This window comes from Anas platyrhynchos, chromosome 11, assembly GCF_047663525.1.
Source record: "Anas platyrhynchos isolate ZD024472 breed Pekin duck chromosome 11, IASCAAS_PekinDuck_T2T, whole genome shotgun sequence".
Taxonomy (NCBI): Eukaryota; Metazoa; Chordata; class Aves; order Anseriformes; family Anatidae; genus Anas; species Anas platyrhynchos.
Window position 1 is genome coordinate 23,953,704 of NC_092597.1, and position 21,291 is coordinate 23,974,994.

Genomic DNA, 21,291 nt, shown 5'->3' on the forward strand with positions numbered 1-21,291 from the left:
AAAAAGTTGTCTGTTTTGATATATTGTAAAACACTGTTTAAGAACTGAAGGTTACCCAGGACACCAAACAGCTTATTGTTAGGATTTCTTTTGATATTTTTTTTTCTCTTAAAAAGGACAAGCTGATGTTATTTAGTTAATTTACACTAAAACGAAGAACTTGGCCGGAGTCTGGGGTTTAAGTGAGGCTGAATTCAGTCCACTGGAGGCTTTCTGAGCTGCAAACCAGGGTTAAAATCCAAGCTACTTCATCCTTTGCCCCAGTTCCCCAGTTGACTTGGAAGTGCGTTTCCTTCTCAGGAAATTAGTCTTTCAATGGGCTCATTTGGCCGGGCTCTTTACCCTTGCCTCCTTTTCCACCATTAAGCATTTCCTAAGGGCTAGGAATTCACTGAGCAACCTGCAGGCAGGTAGCAGCTCAGCCACCGGGTATGGAGAGACCCTGGCATGGAGAACTTTGCTGGATTAGCCCCGTGTTCCTGATCCCAAACCTTTTAGCCGGATTAGCCCCATATTCCTGATCCCAAACCTTTATTTGAATTAAGCACATGAACAAACACAAGGTAAGAACAGCCCACGGGAGAGGTTCCCGTGCACGTGGGAGCCCAGGCCCTGAGCTGCAGAGATGTTTTTTTTAACCTGTGCTCAAGGAAATGTTTGTTGGCTGCTGAAGAGCCCCTTGGGGCGTGAGGCGAGGTGTGTAGGGACCACTTCCCACCCCGTGCCAGGTGCCCCCATCTTTGAGGTACTGTGGGGAGGACTGGCGGCTCGGGACGTGCTTGGACAACGCTCTCAGACACCGGGGCTGACTTTGGGGTGGCGCTGGGTGCACTCAGGGCTTGGACAGGGTGCTGCAGGCTGTGGCCATGCTGTGTTTATGCGACTTCACAACCCCTCGCCCCTCACAGCCGGGCCCGCGCAGGCCTCGAAGGCCCAGCGGGGGGCGCCCTCGCTGTAGGCCGCGGCCCTGTGGGCCCGTTACCATGGCAACGCCCGCCCCTCCCACCCCGTGACGCAACGACGCTACGCGGCGCCGCGCGCGCTGATTGGCTGCATTTGAATCCGAACGGGCGCGCGGCCGGAGGCAGCGCCCAGAGCGGCTCCGGGGAGGCCCCGGCCTCGACCCCCGCCCCCCGCCCCCCCCTCACACCGCGACCCCCGGCCCGGCCCCGGCCTTGTCCCGGCTCCGTCCCCCTCCCCCGGTCCCCCTCCGGCGCCATGAAGGCGGCGTAAGTCGTCCCCAGCCCCCTCAGCCCCTCGTCCCGGCCCGGTTCGGTGTGGTTCGGGCCCCCCCCGGGCCTCCCCTGACGCCTCGCTCCTTCTCCCAGTAGGGCCAAGACGCCGCGGAGGCCGGCGCTGAAGAAGCCGCCAGCCCCCGGGCCCAAGGATCCCGTGGGGGTGAGTGGGGTGGGGTGGGGCGTGGGTGGGATGGGGGGGGCGGGGGGAGGCTGCTCGGAGCGGGGCTGGGTGCCGTGAAACCCCCCCAGGCACCCCCCGGTTCCCCCCTAATCCCCCCAAACTCCCCCCAGGCACCCCCTGGTTCCCCCCCACATCCCCCCCTTGGCCCCAGTTCCCCCCCCTCCTGTTCCCGGTCCGTCCCCCCCGATCCCCATCTCCATATTCCCGGTCCGTCCCTCCCCCCTCACACCCTCCCGTGCCCCTTCTCCCGGTTCCCGGTCCATCCGTCCCCCGATCTCCATCCCCTCCCTGTTCCCAATCCCTCTCTGAGTGCCCCACCGCGCCCTGTCCCGTCCCCCCCCCCCCCCCTCACCTTTTCTCCCCCCAGGTGTACTGCAGGGTGAGGCCGCTCAGCCGCCAGGACCAGGAGTGCTGCATCGAGGTGATCAGCGAGACCACGGTGCAGATCCACCCGCCCGATGGGTACAGGGTATTCCGCAACGGGGAGTACCGGGAGGTAAGGGCATGGGGCTGCCGGGGTTCCTCTCAGGCTCATGGGGTCCACCACAGCCTGCGGGGCAGTGACCATATGGTTGGTGTGCTCAGGGAGACAGTTTCCAAATTCAGAATGATGAGGGGACACCAGGAACAAAAGTCACACCAAGGGAGACTTAAACTGGACATTAGGAAAAAATTCTTTACCATGAGGGTGATTGAACTGTGCAACAGGCTTCCCGAAGAGGTGGTTGATGCCCCCCCCCCCGTGCCTGCAAGTGCTCAAGAGACATTTGGACAATGCCCTCAGTAACATGCTCTAACTTCTGGTTAGTCCTGAAGCGGTCAGGGGTCAGGCGGTTGGACCTTATCTTTGCAGGTCCCTTTCAACTGAACTATTCAACTCTAAAGTAGTGAAATGGCACGAAGTGGGAAGTAGGAAGCAGGTCACTTATTCCAAGTTTGTGCTGGTACTTGACCAATATCGTGTTTCCTAGGAAAGAAGGGCTTAGGCCGCGTGCACAGAACGAGGAGCTGAAGCACTAGAGTGCTGAGCACCATATGGCTGCGGAACAGTTAATTACAGGTTCCCAGCACAGGGATGTAGCTCTCAATGAGGCTGTCTTTGGCTGTGAATAAAATGCAGTGAATGCTAGCTGGGATGCAGATTTCAGTATGGAAGAACCTTGAAGTTTATAAAGTTATCTTCGAAGTCCTAAATAAAATCGGCAAAGATTTAAAAGTTTTGTAAACAAAACTTTACTCAAAAACTCTTAGTTCAACTACTTATTTGAATAAGTGTTTTGATGAGAAGTGGCCAGATGGATCAAAATGTATTGAAAACCCATCCTGGACCTTCCTGGAAACTGAGACTCAGCTGGAAGAAGACATGAACTTAAAAGAAGATGATTAAAACCTGGAACAATCTGGATTTGGGCATTGTGGTTGTTGCTTTGCTCAGTTCCTGCATAGATGATGATTTCAGCTCAAACAAGAACTTGAAACTGAAAACTGTTGGCATGGGAGGTCAGGCTGTGTGATCATTCCAGTTATTAGGGACTTAAGGTCTATAAAAACTCGACGGTTGCTGTTCTTTGTTTTGCAAATCTTATTCCTAGACTAGTTGTAGTGGAGCAGCTGCGTATTCAAACACTGGTGTGATCCTAAAGCAGATTTTGTCATTGTGTTAAGCTGATGGAAAGCTGTTCTAAAGAGCGAAGCATTTTGAAGCAATGGCTTCTGGACAGGGAAATGGGAGGTTTAGGACACTGTATTTTCTTTGCTCCAGACGCAGTATTCGTTTAAGGAAGTGTTTGGCACCCTCGTTGTTCAGAAGGATGTTTTTGATGTGGTGGCTAAACCTCTGGTGGAAGATCTTATTCGTGGGAAAAACGGTAAGGAATTACTTGTTCTCTACCACTTTGGTGTGTCTACCCTGCACCTTTTTGTTATTGCTGTGATTTTGCATGTTTTAAGGTTTCTTAGCTTGTCTAGGTAAAAATCTATATGCCTTGTTTGTAAGGGAACAGTTGTGGTTCAGCTCCCCTGTACAACTGCCCTGGGAGCTGCTCTTGTTTTTCAGTACTTGTAAACTTATTTACTTGTGTTATGAAGTGTGTGTTATGTGCATCAAGGAGTAATCTTGTACACTGTTAACAGAAGAAGCATTTTTTCTGCAGAAAGGGATGATTTATTCACCTAGAGACTGACCGCAGAAACAAATCAATCTGTCCCGGTTACAGTTTGATGTCTCAGTGTTGGTCCTTGAGGTATCTGGCTAACATCAATCTCCTCAGTAATATCCAAAATAAATCAGGTTTCTGCACATGGGGCTTAGTGGCTTCCTTCCATTCTCACTTCCAAAACAGGAGAAGTGCTGTGACTTGTAGTTGAAGTGTGTCTCGATGAGTTGGTATTGACTAGGAATGGCTGTTGGTGGGCTGGGATATCTACTGTTAGCTGCTCCAAAGGAGTCATTGTTTTTTCCCAAGTGTATTTTACCCAAGACAGATGGAGTGTGAATATAATCCAGCTTTTCTGAGACTGAGCGTGACTGCAGGACTCTTCTGCCTCTCCTAGGTCTCCTTTTTACCTATGGGGTGACAGGCAGTGGGAAAACACACACCATGACAGGGTCTCCTGGGGACGGAGGACTTCTCCCCCGGTGTTTGGATATGATCTTCAACAGCATAGGACCGTTCCAGGCCAAGAGATTTGTGAGTAATTTTGCATTTGAAAAAGATTAAAATGTTGAACTCCTGTCTTAAAAAAACAAACAATGAGATTTGAAGAGGCAAGCCTGGTATCTAGGACAGACATTCCAAGAAGGTCTATGGTCTGGTTCTCCTTGTAATTGTCACTTATTCTTTAATTACTTGATTTCCTGTGGCTTTTTTGACTAGATTTCATTCCTTGTCTAAAATAATAGAGGAGATGCTGTTAAGTTTTTATTGTGGTAAAGTATCTCTGATTTTTTTGCTACCTAAATATATTTGAAACAATACTGGAAGTGTTTTCCTTTTGTAGTATTCTAGCTTGGAAGCTTCTATGAAAACTTTGTATTTTAGAAATGACTGTTAGGTGTACTTGGAATTAGCCAGCACTTTGGGTGTTAGTGAGGGGGCGTGGTATTTGCTGGTTGCCAGACAGCCTGATCAAATAGCTTTTCTTCTGCTGCCAAGCACCTCATGTTCTCTAGTGTTTGTCATTGCATTGTCTGAACATGTTCCCTCTTCAGGTTTTTAAGCTTGATGACAAGAATGGTGTGGATGTTCAGTGCGAAGTAGATGCTCTATTAGAGCGACAGAAAAGAGATGCCATGCCTGTTCCAAAGACTCCATCTGGCAAGTGAGTAACTATTGTAGCGTGCAGAACAAATTACTGCATGTAAATGTTATTCTGGAGTTGTGATTTAATGTAATCTTGGTGTTTTTAGCCTTCCTTTGAAAAAATAAAAATATCTTAATGAAAAGTTAGTATGTTAGTATATTCTTTTTATGTGGTTTGAGTATTTAGATTTAGAATCAGGCAGCATAAGGCTATTTTTTGTACCCATTTTCTGATAAATAAAATGCTGTGATTTGACACAGTAGTGATACCGTGAGCTTAACCTTAAGGGTGTTTTGCAAAAAAAGTGATATTGCTGAATTGTGGGTGATCCAAATGCTAACTATCCAGGAATTTTGCAAGGCAAAATTCTTACTGCAACCAAGAACAGCACTGCTGGATGGAAACTTATCTATTTTTAACTTTTTTAATCTGATGGGACTGCGAAGTGATGTGTTGCATTTAGTTTCTAGTGTGAGCTTTTCTGTACTTGGATCGTGCCACCTGTCAGTAGACTTGCTTTTTGACTGTAGTCACTGTTTGACATGACATCTGTCTGTGGATGCTCCTTTTAATCACTTGTATGTTATCAGCAGGCGCCAAATAGATCCAGAATTTGCTGATATGATAAACGTGCAAGATCACTGCAAAGTGGATGAAGTTGATGAAGATAATGTCTACAGTGTTTTTGTTTCTTACATCGAGATCTACAACAACTACATATATGACCTCCTGGAGGAAGCTCCCTTCGAGCAGATAAAACCAAAGTCAGTAGGAATAATGATATTTGTAAGCTTTGTGATACTTTTGTGAGAGCTGTGTTGTCTTTGTGGCTGTTGTCTTGTCAAGTTAGCTCAATTCATTCATGTGAATTGCTTCAAAAAAAATCACTTGGAAAAAGGTGATGCGTAAGGAGTCCAGACAACAGCATTTAAGCGTGCCAAGTACTGGTGGTTGTTCTGTTGATGCTAAGACTTAGTGCTCCCTTTCTTAGTGTAATGGAAGGCAAGTAAATATTTGTTAGGCAGCGTTATATCCTGCTGAGGTTCTAAGTCTGTTCGTACTATTCCTAGCTGGTGAGTGTAGCTTGAAGAGTAAGCCATTCCATAGCTGACATTTTTCTCTGGATAACTCTATTGGGCAGAAGTTACTATTGTTGCTTTACAGTTGATGTAAGCGTGCATATCTCTTTGCTCAATGCCAGTCATTTCCATAGAAACAGAAATTAATAGTCTCATAAGTGAATTTCTGATTTTTTGGGGGGAAGGTGTGTACTTGGCTGCTGTCTAAAATCAGTCAGCCTTGTGACTTTTGGGAAAAGAGTTTGCAAGTCAAACTTAGTTGAATGTATTTTTTAATTCTAAATCCATTAAAGAAAACATGCATATCTACTGGTACATGTGTTAATTAAAGAGTTGGCTGATCTATAAAGACCAACTAGAGCAAAACAAGCTATTGCACCAAAACACCAAGAGCAGTCTCCAGGGTACTGCTTTGAAATGAGTTTGAATGTCTGAATGCTTTTTAAAGAAGAATTAAAATTGGGTTTAGTGTCTTGCTTTTGTCCAGAAATCAGCCTAGGAAAAATCTTGCATTATTTCCACTTATGGGAGCTGCAGTGCATTAAATATGAAATGATTTCAGGCAAGCTGAATGACTTAATATTTTTTAACCCTGTTTTTTTGGTAGGTGGAACAGTTGCAACACTCCTGTGCGAAATGGTGACTTTATGTATGTGCATAAGCATATTCCCACTATTGAAAAGTGAAATTTACTTTCAGTAGAAGCAGAAAATAGACTGACTCTCTCTCTTCTTGCTTAACTAGCAAATTTAGACTGCTCTTGAGGCCATCTTGCTTCTGTATGAGCATATGCATGTAGAAAAACAATAGCTGCCGTTCAAACCAATGATTTCTAGTAAGAATTGCAATTAAACGTGGCTTCTAAATTAAAGCAGTAGCTGAAGTGTAACTAATCCTTGCTGAATGTGTGTCCCTGTACTTGTACTTCCTCTTACATCTGCTGTGTGGATAACTGACGTGTTCAGTGTGAATTTTGTACTTAAAAGAAAACTTGCTTGACATAACGTGCTGCTGTGTATACACCTGCACTCAGTTTTATTGTTCTCTCTCCTTTGCCCTTAAGACCTCCACAATCCAAAATACTTCGTGAGGACCAGAATCACAATATGTATGTCACAGGATGCACAGAAGTAGAGGTGAAATCTACAGAAGAAGCTTTTGAAGTGTTTTGGAGAGGTAAATGATCTTGAAAAGTAACTGATTATATCTAGTACAGACACATAGTCTTTTACGCTGAAAACAGAACTGGCTTTGCTATGTGGCAAGTCTGTTAAATGAAGCAGACTTCTGGAGGGAATGTTTTTTCTTTTTAACAGGTCAAAAGAAGAGGCGTATTGCAAACACTCAGCTGAATCGAGAATCTAGCCGATCTCACAGTGTGTTTATAATAAAGTTGGCTCAGGCACCCCTGGATGCAGATGGAGATAACGTGCTGCAGGTGAATTCTGGGGCAGGCTATTAAAGAACTGTGTGTGTGTATATATGTATATGTAAGTTAGAAAAAGAATCTTGTAATATGACCTACTGAAACAGTTACCTTGTCTCAGGCGTATGCATCTTGATCATTAGAAGTTTCATTTTGAAGTAAATCAAAACTATGACATCTCTGAAGTCTTTAACAAAGTTAGTCTCATTCTTTAACAAAGAATGTAAGAATCAAAGACTTAGAGGCTTTGAGTGAATGCACTTATTACAATCTGTCTGGTGGCCTCAGACAGAAAGGATTTGATAAAACTTATTCACACAAAAAAGTGGTGCATAGTTGGATTGTGAGGTGTGTATGTTTTCTTCCAGTGCACTTTAAAATGCAGGGAGTAGAACGCTAACAATTTACCTTATGTTTTGTCTGTAACAGGAGAAAGAACAAATCACTTTAAGCCAGCTGTCCTTAGTTGATCTTGCTGGAAGTGAAAGGACTAATAGAACAAAAGCTGAAGGGAACAGGTTGCGAGAAGCAGGTATGTGCCGTGTTTAGAAAACCTGATAGTTTTATATGCTAGGATAGGTTTACTAGGAGACAACACTAATGTAAAGAAACCATAGGAACAATGAGTATTCTGTCATGATGTTCAGTTATTTGGTTTGACAGTCTTAATCCTCCAGTTTGGAAACTAGAAGCTTCTTCGTAGAAGTTATTAAATTCATGAATGCTTCAGATTATTTGGAATGATTATTTAACAAATATGACTTAAGGGTCCGGGCGGTTTATCTTTAAGTAGACTGCCAAATAATTTGAGAATGTGATCCAAATAGCTGCTTACAGAGCTTTTTTTTTTGTTATTTTTAGGTAATATTAATCAGTCACTAATGACATTAAGAACATGTATTGAAGTTCTACGGGAAAACCAGATGTATGGAACAAATAAGGTATGCAACCCATCATCTAATTATCTTTTGACCTGGCAAAGAGCTGGTATAACATAACCTTACCAGACCTTTCTTCTCCTTTACTTCCAGATGGTTCCATACAGAGATTCCAAGCTGACTCACCTCTTCAAGAACTATTTTGATGGTGAAGGAAAAGTGCGTATGATTGTATGTGTTAATCCTAAGGCTGAGGACTACGAAGAAAGCTTGGTAACTATCTTGCAGTTCTTATCTCATCGTCACCTACTCATGTCTCATGTTCATGACTGAATTACTGCACTTGTTTAGTAGGTGGCAGGAGTGGTAACTTTTTGTTGCTTGGACACTTCAGGTAATCAGGTGTAATACTCTAGGGCAAATGTGTCCTCTAAATCTTAACTTGTCCACTTAAAGTACAACTATGACTTGAGTGCAATATAGGTAGGAAGCTTCTCCTATTTACAGCTGTCTAAATAGTCATGTTTAGGTGTTTTATCCCCACTGTGACAGTACTTTCCGGAAGTTAAGACACCTGCACGGTCAGGTTTGTGATTCCTTGAGGGCTGAAGTAAGGAAGATATTACTGGTAAGGTTTTTAGACACTCAGCTTTAGATTAGCAAGCTACATGGCTGGGAAATAGTTGAGATTATAGCTTGATAATGTCTTTGCTAGAACTTTTATTGATCTAAAATATCGCTTTCGAATTTAATCTGGACTGCTGTAGTTTAATTGCTGAGTTTGCTTCTGTTCTTTTGCAGCAAGTCATGCGCTTTGCTGAAATGACCCAGGAAGTGGAAGTGGCAAGGCCTGTTGATAGACCTCTGTGTGGCTTAACACCAGGACGGCGCTTTAGGAATCAGGCCTTCAAAGAAGAACTTGCGCGGAAGTTGGAGATGCGGGGTGGCCCAATCAATGGAGGTAAATACAAGAACACTGGGTGTTTGCAGCACTGGCTTGTGCTGTTCTTAGGGGATGAAAATTTCCTTAAAACAAATTATTTGAGCTGTAAAGGCACACAAGGAACTGCATCAAACTGTTGGTTGGGAGCTTTCTCTGTAATAGTTAAATCTGAACTGCTCTTTTCATACAGTGGTGCTACTTATGCGGTAGTTGGGCTTCACTACAAATCTCAGAGTAATTCTTTATTGGTGATGAGTTGAATTCATGGTCCCATTACTGCAGCTCTGGAAAAGAAATTGTGCTGAAGATGAAACTTCGATTTTTATTTTTTTGAATGCTCTGGATCTACTTTAGAAATCAAGAGTTGCCTGAAGGTGTTATCAGGGAGTGAATCAAAAATATCACACTTAGTCTTTTCTCAATACTGTCATCTATTCTGAAAAACATGTAGTTTCAGTTATTCTGTCTGCTTTAGAATACTGTGGAATGATCTGTGGCTATGCATTGTCAAATGGAAACTTTCTGCTCAGTAGCTTGCTGACAGACTTCCTTGGCTTTAAATCTTACAGAAACAGAAGAGCAATCTGCTTCTGAGATATTTTTGCAGAACTTTCCTCCGTTGCCTTCATGTGAGCTATTGGATCCTAATGATGATCAAACACTTCCAAAGCTTATTGAAGTCCTGGAAAAACGCCATAAACTACGACAAATGTTGTCAGAGGAATTTGCCAAAAATGGTAAGAATTTTAACATAGATGTGGGGTTAGATTTTTTTGATGCCCTCGTTACTACTACAGCATCTATTCTCTTGTCTGGATTGATAGCATTAAAAGAAAACTTTAAGGTAACAGAGTTAAATGGTAGTGTTAAGTTGGTAGGAGAAGAGAACAACTCCTTTTGATGCTATGGGGATAGGGAGAGAAGGTAAAGTGTGTTGTCTCTCTTGCAGTGCTTGCGTTTAAGACTACGCTGCAAGAATTTGATTCCAGTGTTATATCCAAGGAAAACTATATTCAAGGAAAATTGTCTGAAAAAGAGAAAACAATAGCAGGACAGAAAATGGAACTAGAACGTCTGGAGAAGAAAATTAAAACTTTGGAATACAAGGTTGGTTTTTATATTGCTCTAAGCTATACAACTCCTAAGCACAACATGCATTTTCTCTCTCTTGTTTGGCAAGCTTCTTGACATCAGAAGTGCTTGTAAGATGGATATTAAAGACAAGGTTAAAAGTACTTTGTGGGAATCTTTTGTAATGAACACTTCTAGCATTCTGGTTTTGCTACTAGAATCTTTAGAATCATTTAGGTTGGAAAGGGCACTTAAAAAGGCACTTAAGATGAAGTCCAATCATCAGCCTAACACTAGCATGTCCACTGCTAAACCATGTCCCTGTGTGCCAAAGGTGAGGCCTTTCCTAATACGTTAAGAAGGGCAACTTTCTTAAAAGTTGTAAAATCTGAAACTTTCTGCAATCTGGACGACTTATTCGCTGTTGTACCAATATAAGATATATTCTAGTACAGCTTGACCTGTTGTTCATCCTTTCTTCCTCCAGATTGAAATTTTAGAGAAAACTGCTACAATTTATGAAGAAGACAAGCGTAATCTTCAGCAAGAACTGGAAAGCAAGAGCCAGAAACTGCAACGTCAGGCTTCTGACAAGCGTAGGTTGGAAGCACGACTGCAAGGCATGGTGGCAGAAACGACCATGAAATGGGAGAAGGAGTGTGTAAGTACACTGCCATAAATACTAGAGCTGTCTAACGGAGCCATGCTGAGGGGAGCTGGGGAGCTTGTTTTTGTGAGGGCTTTGAGTGTGTTTTTTCTTTTGTAATGGTGTTAAGATTGAAGATGAGTTTGGCTTTTTAATTACTGACTTAAACAGACATTTTCATCTTAACTTTTATAAATGTGGTATGATAGGATAAATTCCTCAAGGGCTTGTGATACAGCTAGAGTAGCTCTCCTGAGTACTTCCATTTTGCTTCAATATCTAAAACTTGTTCTTCTGGGTTTGTGGCTCTCTGGGGAGCAATTCTTTCATTCTGTCAATTGTCAGTAGAAGCCTAATATTGGACTTCTCCTTATCCTCATGTAAACTCTCGCTCAGATATGCCCTTGATGAGCAACAAGCAAAGGAATTCTGAAGGATTACCTTAAACTACTGTAGTCCTGTTTTCTGCTTCAGGACCACTGATGGAGCTATAGTTAGACAATGCTTCAGTTTGCCACTAATTTAGGAAGCAAAATGGTACTGGTTTATAACATGGTTTATAAGCATGGTACTGGTTTATAATCTGATAAGTCTGTCTTTTTAGCTTGATACATGATTATTTTCTGTAGCTTGTATCTAAGTGGGGAAAAACTTTGTTTCCTGTTCAAAATTTCAGCACTACTTGTGCTTTTGTATAACCTGCTTCATGCTTTTCCTCTCTCCCCTCTCTAGGAGCGTCGTGTAGCAGCAAAGCAGCTGGAAATGCAGAACAAACTTTGGGTCAAAGATGAGAAACTGAAGCAACTGAAGGCCATTGTTACTGAACCAAAGAATGAAAAGCCAGAGAGGCCTTCACGAGAGAGAGACAGAGAGAAGCCTATTCAGAGATCCGTGTCTCCTTCACCAGTACCTGTAAGTTACCTTTAAAATGCTCCTTCATATGGGGACAAACATCTATAAGAATGAACTAAAATGCAGACTGCTTTTCTTTAGTGGCTAGAAAATAGTTTCCAAGCACAGAATTTGGATGACTAAGCTTCCTTTGAATTCTTCCTTCTCCTCTTGTATTTATCAGTGTACTTTATTTGTGCTCCTGTCTCCTAATGCTCCTGGAACTGGAAAAACACACGATTCTTAATGGTGTCACTGTGACACAGGAGCTCCCCAAACCCCTAAGCTCAAATAGCTGAGCTGAATACTGACAATATGCAGAGTGACACTGTTTGATTGCCTTACAAGTTGACAGTTCTGTATGTTCACTAACTTCTTTCCCATTCTCTCTAGCCTTCTAGTAATTTAATTACTCAAGTCCCTAGCAGCCAGCGGCTCGTGAGCAACCCCCAGGTGCACAGACGTTCTAATTCTTGTAGCAGCATTTCTGTGGCTTCCTGTGTTATGGAATGGGAGCAGAAAACCCCTTCGCACAAGCATACCGGTGGCACTTCTTATGCAAGGAGTAGACAACAAGAACCAGAACAAAGTAGAGACTATAACACCTCAGACAGAAGGCGAGGGATGTGCTGGACTGGAGTCATTGAGGTTCCCAGACGTAGAGATGAGCTAGAAATAGAAGAGGATCAATGCTGCAGGGTTAGTGCTGATCCCGTCAAAAGCTAAATGTAGAAATGTAGCATTGCTTAGTCTGGCTCAAAAGTTCATCACAACTGCTCTCTTACATTGAGCACACTGAAACAGGGAAAAAAATCAAAAATTTCTTATAGCACAGTACTATTTCTTTGTCTTACTATTATTCTATTTAAATTCTTAATTCGGCATTTAAATTTTTTAAAAGCAGTGAGTCTATTTCCTGTTAGCGTGTAAATAGCTCTTGGAAGGAACTCTGAACTAGCTAGACCTTTTTCCTAGCTATGAGTGTCTTTGTTTTAATTTCTGTCTCCTCAAATCTGTCTTGCAGCATGCAGTTTACCATAGTCTGGGCAGCTTAAATGGTGGTCTTATGAGCCATATATGCAAATGTCTACTGGAAATAGAGCTTGGGCAAATGTCTCACTTTCACTGTTAAATTCAGCTCTCTTAGAGTAGTTCTCCTAAATTTTCCTGTCTGCGTTAAAACTGTGGGGCTTTGCTTACAGCTGGGAGATGGTTTTTTCATTAAATTGTTGTGTGCAAATATTTGTATTGGTGCTGTCTCTATCACATCATAGCTCTGTCGCAGTGGCTCAGGTAAATCCAAGAGAATTGTACAACACCCTGCCCCCTCCAATCAGCCTTCTTGAGAGAGCTTCTCGAGGGGGAGGAACTTATGGTAAACTCTTTTTTTGTCGACGTTTTCAAAGTTTACTTGCCAGCCCTTTGAAATATGGGATGTGTGTTTAAGCAGATGCTATTCCAATTAACTAATAAATGAACCATCAGCAGCAGAGTAAGGGCTGTATGCGGTCTCTCCCACAGTAACGTGTGACTAGTAGCAGTGTCCTCCCTTTAGAACATAACTTCTAAGGCACCCTGGCAGAATTATTTCCCCAAAGTGCCAACCAAAATAAGTACTTGCCTGCTAAAAGGGGGAGGAGGGGATCTTGAGGGTTTTCTCCAATTTTAATTTAAACTTTTTCTGAAAGCCATGTGTCTCTGTGTACATTTAATTTTTAAGAGCTGCTTTATATTTGTAAAGGGCAAGGCCCATCTCAAGTCTATTGCTAAAAGAAATCCCAATTGCTTCTCATAACCTGAAAATACAGTGGATGGGATTTGCTTTCATAACTTTGGGTTATCTAACCTCACTCTGACTTAGAGGTCTGTAAAAATTAGTATATAAATGAGAGTCTGCAGTACTTTCTCAAATGCCCGCTCAAAGGTCTTGAAGAGACCCAATTTTTTAAACAAGTTTCCTGAATTTTCTGGTTTTCCTGAGCAACTGAAAATGTTCATGACCATGAAATTAAAAATGTACGAACTTCAATCACTTCTCATGGATTTCCAACAGCTGAGCTTAGAAGCAGTAACACTAGCACAGGGGGCACTTCCTTTTTCTCTGCTCTGTAAGTATTATGAGACCTAGCATCCTTTAGAGATGTTGGAAATCCATACTCAGCCTGCTTCCTTTGCTACCTCATGAAAACTCCTTGATTCATGAATGAATCCGGGGAAACATTTCCAAATTTCTTTTTTCAGGTTGGTTAATATGTTTATAGCAATCAGACTTAATCTGAAAATTTAGAAGTGCTACCAAAGATGAAGATGTTCTCTCTGTGGAAACTTTACTATGTAGGGAATGCAACTGATTGGATAACACCTAAAATTTACGAGAAATAGGAATCAGCACAGAAATCACATTTAAGAATCCTTTAAGAGGCTCTCTGTAATGCTGCCTTTCAGGATGGATTCTGAAAGCAGTTCGGGAGCGAAGCTTTGAACTTCAGATAAATGCATCTTAACCAGACCTGTGAAATTCACTCTGCTAATGATATCCTTTGAGATGTTTCTTGTGTGCTGATCTCTTCTGATTCTCTTCCACTCTGATCAGAACGCACCTCCGGTTCGTCTCAGGCACAGACGGTCGCGCTCAGCTGGGGAGAGATGGGTAGATCATAAACCACCTTCTAATCTGCCCACTGACACAGTCATGCAGCCACATGTCCCTCATGCCATCACGGTAGCGGCTGCAAGCGAAAAGGCACTAGCTAAGTGTGACAAGTACATGCTGACGCACCAGGAGCTAGCCTCTGATGGGGAGATTGAAACCAAACTAATTAAGGTAACGCAAACACCTTCGTAGTGAACTTGTGATAACCCTGTCAAATGCCGTATCTGGCAATGTTTTTGTGCTGCAGGCTTGCAGAAGGGTAGGATGCTTAACTCACTGTGCTCAGAGATTGGATTTGGAAGTTTGGTGCGGTTGGATTCAAGGGAGCTTTGAGAGTCTGGAAATGCTCTTCTTGAACTTTGTTGTTACTTTATGCCTACCATTAGAAGCTTGTTTCTCAGTCACCATTTTTCCTGGAAGTAATTAAGTGGTGTATCGTGTGTCCATGTCGTTCCCTCCCCCCAGTAAAATGCAATAATCCGTTTATAGTGGAAATTCCTTAGACTTGTGGCTGCAGCTGATCTTGTGGAGTCAGTCTTGTTGGAGCAATGTTATTTGATTTCCATTAGTGGAATAAGTAAGCTTGCTGCAGTGATGGATGCTCAAATGCTCCGGAATGTAATTCCTAATAATCAAACTAACAAGCAAATTGGTGAGATCACCTAGGCTTTGAGCACTAACAATGGTTGTGTCCCAAAATGCTGACTGTGCTTACCTAAGGCAAACTGAGAGCTCTTTGTAATTCATAGCAAGAAGCTTTTGGTTCATTTTTCCTTTGGTTATGGGCCTTCCAATTCTGCCTTGTTTTATTTTGAGTTTTATTTAAAAAAAAAGCCCTCACTCCTGTACAGTAACCTTGTAGGTCTGAGCAGTCTCACAAAGGTAATGAGCCTGTTTGTGCTGTTGAATGGAAGCATTGAAACTGAGCCTGTGACATGATTTCTGCGTATCTTATAGCAATAACTAAGTGTTGAACAGACAGAAATCTCTCATAGTGACTATTCTCTGTGTATCTTGCATGATCATCAGGGTAGATGGTGTTCATTGTGCCTAATCCTATGTATAATGGGGGAGAATGTATTTGTGCATGTATGCTTACTGGCTACTAACCTGAAAGGAAATTATAGCTGTAAGCACTTAATTTTTTTGTGTGGGAACTGGCACTGTAGCTGACGTAATGACTTAGTAGCTGTAACTTGTCAAATGATTTTGGCTTCCAGGGTGATGTCTTCAAAACCAGGGGTGGTGGACAGGCTGTGCAGTTCACAGAAATAGAGACACTGAAGCAGGAATCTCCAACAGGGTGAGTTCTTAACTTTAGGTTCTGATATTACTTCAGTAGTGCACGAGTAACTGATTCTTGTCTGAATGATTAAATAGCAAAATGTTGTGTCTAACCTGAAATCATATAAAGGTAACCTGGAGGAGCTTTCAGGTACTGGAGCCGCTGGTAAGGCTGATCTGTTGCTGAGAGAAATGTATCTCATTGGAAAGTATGAAATGTATTCTCTTGTGTTCGAGAATCTATCAAAATATGTGACTCCCCAGTAACGTTTTTTCCCTTCTTACTCATTCTTCAGTCGAAAGCGGAGGTCGTCGCCTTCTAATCCTGATCCACCAGAGGATGCTGCAGACTCTGAATGGACGGATGTGGAAACCAGAGTAAGCTATAAAGGGGAGAAGGATGGAATGTGTCATGTTTCCTCTGGATGAGGATTTTTAATGTTGATAGCTAGGTTGGGGTCAGCATAAGAACTAACTGCCTCTGTGTCTTCTCAGTGTTCTGTTGCAGTGGAGATGAGGGCAGGTTCTGCCCTTGGACCTGGGTATCAGCATCATGCTCAGCCCAAGTAAGTGTCTCTCCTTTGTAGTTTGGGTATTGTGTTCTTTCCTGGCAACATCTGAAGTGAGACAGCACTTCTTTTCTTCTTGATATTGCTGCCCTTTCTGCTTTGGGTTTGGGATGTGATTTAATGCTTTAAGGTGAACAGGCTTGTTCAGTTCTTGGAAACCCTGACTGTGAATCTGTAGGGGACTGTCACCCAGAAGACATGTTCTTGTGTGGTGTCTATAGTCATTGCAGTGAGCAGAATGTCAGGGTTTGATCTTGTCCTTCTGCAGCAAATCAGAGTGGACTAATGGGATTGTAAAAAGCTGGGGACTGCAGCGTGCCTGAGAGGCCAAAATTGGCACAGGGTTGGCGATGGCAGTGGCAAAATTCTAAGCTGTATCCTGCTCTGGTCCCTCTAGCCAGTATCAGATGGTGCTGTAGTAAAAAGTACTAGTTTTTGCACCTTCAGATAAATTGTAATTAAAGAAAGTTACCAATATCTTAGCATCCGTTTTGAAGGAATGGAGGGAACTGAGGCAGTCATGGGATATACCCAGCAGTACATTTGAAAGTAGCTAATATTTCAGCTGCTAGCTGCTGTGCAGCTGCCAAGGCATCTGCTAAGGAAGCACGGGCTTTTAGTCACGCTAGAAGAAATTTTCCTCTTCGAATGTGTAGATAACGCTGAATATTTCAGGGCTCTCTTATCATTCCTTAACGTGGTGGGGTCAGAGTGCCAAACACGCAGCAAGTGTACCAAATTGGAAGCCCCAGTCTCTAGTAAAAGTTGAAATGATCTCGCAGTCTGTAAAGTGCCCACAGTTTGAGCCCCACATCTAATAAAATCTTTCACTTACAAAAGAAATGCTTCAGATATGATAGCTGTGCTAAACTAGGTGTTGCAGAACAGAATTCAATATCCAGACTTGGCCTCTTGCAGATAGGTGCTGGCAGTGCTGTGGAAGCCACCTATTCAACTCAGGGGAAGAAAATTTGCAGTTTTGCAAGACATGTTTACAGGCAGGAGAGAGGGCTGGAAAGGCAAAGAAGTATTTGTGAGGCTGAAATGAACCAAATTGATTGCATTTGGAATCAAAATGGTAAAAATGAGGAAAACATATACTCACTTTGTGCACTGTGTATTGCTTGTATACAGAGCTTGAAACTAGAGTGGAAAGGTATTTAGGGGAGTATCCTGAAATGGGTAGTCTCTGAGCTAAGGTCATGAACGTGTCTGTCACCATGTTAGTATATGCTCTATTCCACCTCTCACTGGAAACTGGACCTGTTCAGGTTGGCTGTTACTACTTGCAGCCTGGCTACAGCTTTGTAAAACGGTAGTAGATCATTTGGTTTGCCTGCATATTGAATTGAAGCTTGTATTTATTTAAACTTATTAAACTGAAATAAAGCTTTGTTTTAAGCTCATGGCTATTCTGGGGGGGAGACCAACTGCTTCTTGATAAATAAGTTGTTTGCTTGTAGCATTTGTTAGCACAGGAAGTATGTGATATGTGTACATTCAACAGAATAGGTAAATAGGCTGCTGTTCTGGAAAACTGCTGCCATGGAAAATCTGAAAGTTACTTTATTTTCTTCTAGGCGAAGAAAGCCATGAACGTAATGTACTGCTGCGTTGGAATCCTGTTGATTTTATCAGACTGATGCTATCTGCTGCCAGTGATAAACTAACTGGTTTGTTATCACTGCAGGCTTCTATTTTTATAATGGCCTGTGCTAGGCAGTAGCTGGATGGGAAATACTGTCTGCAATCCCAAAGAAGCATACGAGTGGGTGCATATATTTTCAGTAGACGGGGGTGGGGGGGAAGAGCTTCTGCCATTACGTGCTGTGGACTTCTGAAGAACACCTTCTGTCTTGTATGTATGATGCTTTTGTTATTAAGATGTATCTTTATAGGCTAATGACACAAGGCTTTTGCCTTGGGTATTTTTTCAGCTTTTATATAATACACTTCTTTTCTGGTCACTACCCCTTCCTTGTCAGGTCCTCTGTTTTGAAGAGGCATAAATGCTGCTATTTATTTAGATGCAGTAATGCACTTTAAGAGTGTTCCTATGCCATTTCGTATTTTATTAGCTAGCAACAGCTTGGTAATATGAATTTCTTCTTGGAAGAATTACCTTTTGATTATTTAATATACAAATCAGCTTGTGAAAACAACTTCAATTTTCCTGCCTTCATAGTAACAGAGCAAGAATGCTGAGATGAGTAATGATGTCTTGACATCATAGCTACTGTATTTTGTAGTGCAAATAAGTAATTAAATATTTTACATCTGTAGATATGGGGTAAAAGGGTAGTGTGCTCACAGACGGTGAGAACTTTGTATGTGTGGCTCTGCAAGCATGTTAAAATAAATACTTTTATTCAATGGCTTTTACCAACCATGTCCTTGTTACGTAGGAGTACGCTAAGCTACAGAAATGAAGGTTAGCTTTGTGGCATCATGATGCCACTAAAAATGTGGGTTTGTTTTAGAGGATTTTGTGAGTTTAACAGACAAATCCCACGTTGGAGCAGTGGGGAGCTGGGCAGCTGTAATGGTTAGCTGGTGCCACTAGGTGGTAGGAAATAACCACTGTGAGGTGCTGCTGTCTGAATCCTGTGCCCTGCAGGGAGGGAGAATTCTGCCTGGGCTGTGTGGCAACAAATTCCTCCTTTTGGCTTTTGGCACTGGTGAGTTTTTGGGATGCTGCTAACCTGTGCAATGGGTCCTTGCTGCCACCCATCACCTGCCTTATCCACCGCAACCCAGTGGGAGGGTGGGAAGGGCAGCCAACAGCAGTAACAATGAAAGAAGCTTAAATAAGGCCCGTGCTCCTATTTCTGGTGTTTAAATTAACTCCTTCGCAAGCACTAAAATAATTAATCTACTATTAATGATGAGCAAGCTGTCAAAGATGTTATCTCTCTGATGTAGATTGAATCATTCTGTCACCAGCAGAAATGATTGAAGTGTTACTGGGGAAACCCGAGAGGGAGACGTGAGAAATGAATATTCAGAACTTTGTAAAAGACAATGTTTAGCTGCGGAACGTGGCTTCTTCTAGGTTGCTTCAAAAGCAATGTGAATGAGGCATTCAGAGTCAGCTCTCCAAATGCTATCTTTTGTATCTGGTGGCAAAGGATGTGTGGCTGAAGCGGGTGAGTCCTTCCCAAGTTCTGTATCGTGACACAATGCTTTACAAGAGCTTTTCTCCGTACAAAAGTTCTTGTTTTGAATGAGCATGCTGTTAAGCACGAAGAAATAGTTGCTGCAGCCACCTCGGCCCTATTATAAAGGTTAATCAACAGCAAACAGAAGACCTTGCAAAAGAGGATGTGTGTCCTTGACAGCGCTGAGGCAGGTGGCGGCATGGGAACAAGTTGTGTCAAGCCTGGGACGTGTTCTCCGTGTACCTGAACTGTCCGTGAGGCCTGAGCTAACTCTGAGCAGAACTCAAAGGTGAGCTGAAGGCTGGGCTGTGCTGCTTCAAGTCTTGACTGGTCACCCCCCTGTGCAGCCAACACAACCACGCTACGTCCTTCCTATGTTAAATAGTCGCCTCTTTAATTACCCAGAGGCTGTTACTGCATCCTGTGCTGGGCAGAGCAGGCAACTGTAAAGAGCAAAACCTAATGATGCATGAGGACTGGCTGCAAGCTGCTCTGGGTCCATGTTTGGGAAGAAACTGAACTTCACAGAGCCCAGAGCACTCCTCTGGGTGGAACTCGAGGCTCGTCAGCTTGGGGGAAGGAGGAGACGAGACACAGGGGCTCATCCGCTAGCAACGGCAGCAGGGTTTCATTGCATATCAAGCTGTTTCCTGGCCCAGTTCTAGCAACGCTTTTCCATCAGAGGAATCGCATTCAGTGCCACTCAATTGCATTCCTCTGAAGTCGTTCTTCATGTCTTTGCGTCTTCTTCACATATTTACTCTAGTACATAGCCCTGGCGGTGTTTACTCTGCAAAGATTCCTCTAAGACTCAGCTAAGCACACAATTTACTCAGCTAACAAGGGCTGGCATTTATTGTGGGTATCTTTGTGTACTTGTCATTCTTTAGTCTCCGTTGACATTCAGTGGGAAGCGTTAAAACAAACAGCAGCACACAGTAGGAGGGTTGCCTGTACCAATGCTCCTCTGTGAAATAGCTGAATGAGGCCTTCTGCTTGACGTTGGCCAGAGCCAGCTTCTACCAGTTCCTGTCAGCGAGGCTGGAAAAGCCTTTGTGTAGGAGGTGGGCTTCTGGGAAAAACGTTAATCTTTTGGAAATCTGGGGTTTTGTTTAGTTTTGGTGTGTGCTTATGCCTGCCTTTGCTTTTCCCCTTAAGCTTTGCACTGATTGCAGATAAAGTAGCCCTTTGGAGTGAAATTAAAGCCCAAGTTTCTGTTGGGTGAGATTTAGAGGGGGGAGCCCTGATTTTTAGGCAGCAGGGATATTTGCCTGGATTTGGGTGGGCTCTGTGCACGCAGGCGTCAGCTGCCCCACCAGCCTCAGTGTGAGGAGAGCTGAACCTGCTGCGAGGAGAGCTCAGTTGTACATGGAGACAAAGCAGCCTGCATGGTGCAAAAAACATGCTAAATCGAGATTCCTTTTTCTTTTTTAATTTAAATGGAAAATCTGTAACTTATTTTCCCCAGCATCTTCCTCTCGGAGCTCTCGGTTTTATTGCAGGTTCTTGTTTCTGCCAGCCCTTCCACTGGCAAGCAGGATCAGACCCTGTTCCAGTGGGATGCATCACTCCGTTTCGCAGAGGCTCCTAGCAGCTCTGGTGAAAGCAGCTCTTCGAGGCCTTTGTTCCAAGTCTTGTTCCTGTGATTCCTGTTTTGTGCAGCTAGAAGCTAGTGGGATTTCAGGACTTCGAGTCAGCTTCTCTTTGGGGGAGAGCTGATGAGCAGTGGATGCTCTGTGAGCAAGCCTGGTGTCAGAGAGGAATCTTGGTCGGTTTGCTTGCAGTTAAGTGCCTCGGAAATACTGACAAATGCTGTTTTAAATGCAGTTCGCTCAGCTGAATTCGTGTTTACCTTTTGAGGTAACAAATTGCTCCCACAATGAGCTGAAGTCTGCAGTTAATGCTGCCCATTCTTCCTGCCAGTACCGAAACGTCAGAGTTTCCTACTGGCAGAAGGTGAAGGCTCTGGGC

The 21,291-nt window shown here is 43.2% G+C and overlaps 1 protein-coding gene across 8 annotated transcripts; it reads left to right on the forward strand.

Moving 5' to 3' along the window:
* Nucleotides 1-1,121: 1,121 nt before the first annotated feature.
* KIF23 (kinesin family member 23) lies at nucleotides 1,122-18,544 on the forward strand. Of its 8 annotated transcripts, none has more exons than XM_038185153.2 (24): nucleotides 1,122-1,229; nucleotides 1,329-1,398; nucleotides 1,787-1,915; nucleotides 3,182-3,287; nucleotides 3,973-4,109; nucleotides 4,631-4,740; nucleotides 5,313-5,486; nucleotides 6,409-6,450; nucleotides 6,865-6,977; nucleotides 7,118-7,239; nucleotides 7,657-7,759; nucleotides 8,089-8,168; nucleotides 8,259-8,378; nucleotides 8,907-9,066; nucleotides 9,618-9,785; nucleotides 9,998-10,155; nucleotides 10,607-10,780; nucleotides 11,498-11,677; nucleotides 12,050-12,355; nucleotides 14,250-14,480; nucleotides 15,530-15,612; nucleotides 15,890-15,971; nucleotides 16,089-16,159; nucleotides 17,743-18,544. In XM_038185153.2, the coding sequence occupies exons 1-24, from the start codon at nucleotides 1,219-1,221 to the stop codon at nucleotides 17,756-17,758; spliced, it is 2,946 nt and encodes a 981-aa protein (XP_038041081.2). In that variant the 5' UTR covers nucleotides 1,122-1,218; the 3' UTR covers nucleotides 17,759-18,544. The 8 variants fall into 8 exon arrangements, with proteins under 8 accessions (XP_038041081.2, XP_038041082.2, XP_038041084.2 ...); XM_038185154.2 differs by having other exon boundaries at nucleotides 1,123-1,229; nucleotides 5,316-5,486; XM_038185155.2 differs by having other exon boundaries at nucleotides 1,133-1,229; nucleotides 1,332-1,398.
* Nucleotides 18,545-21,291: the final 2,747 nt, after the last annotated feature.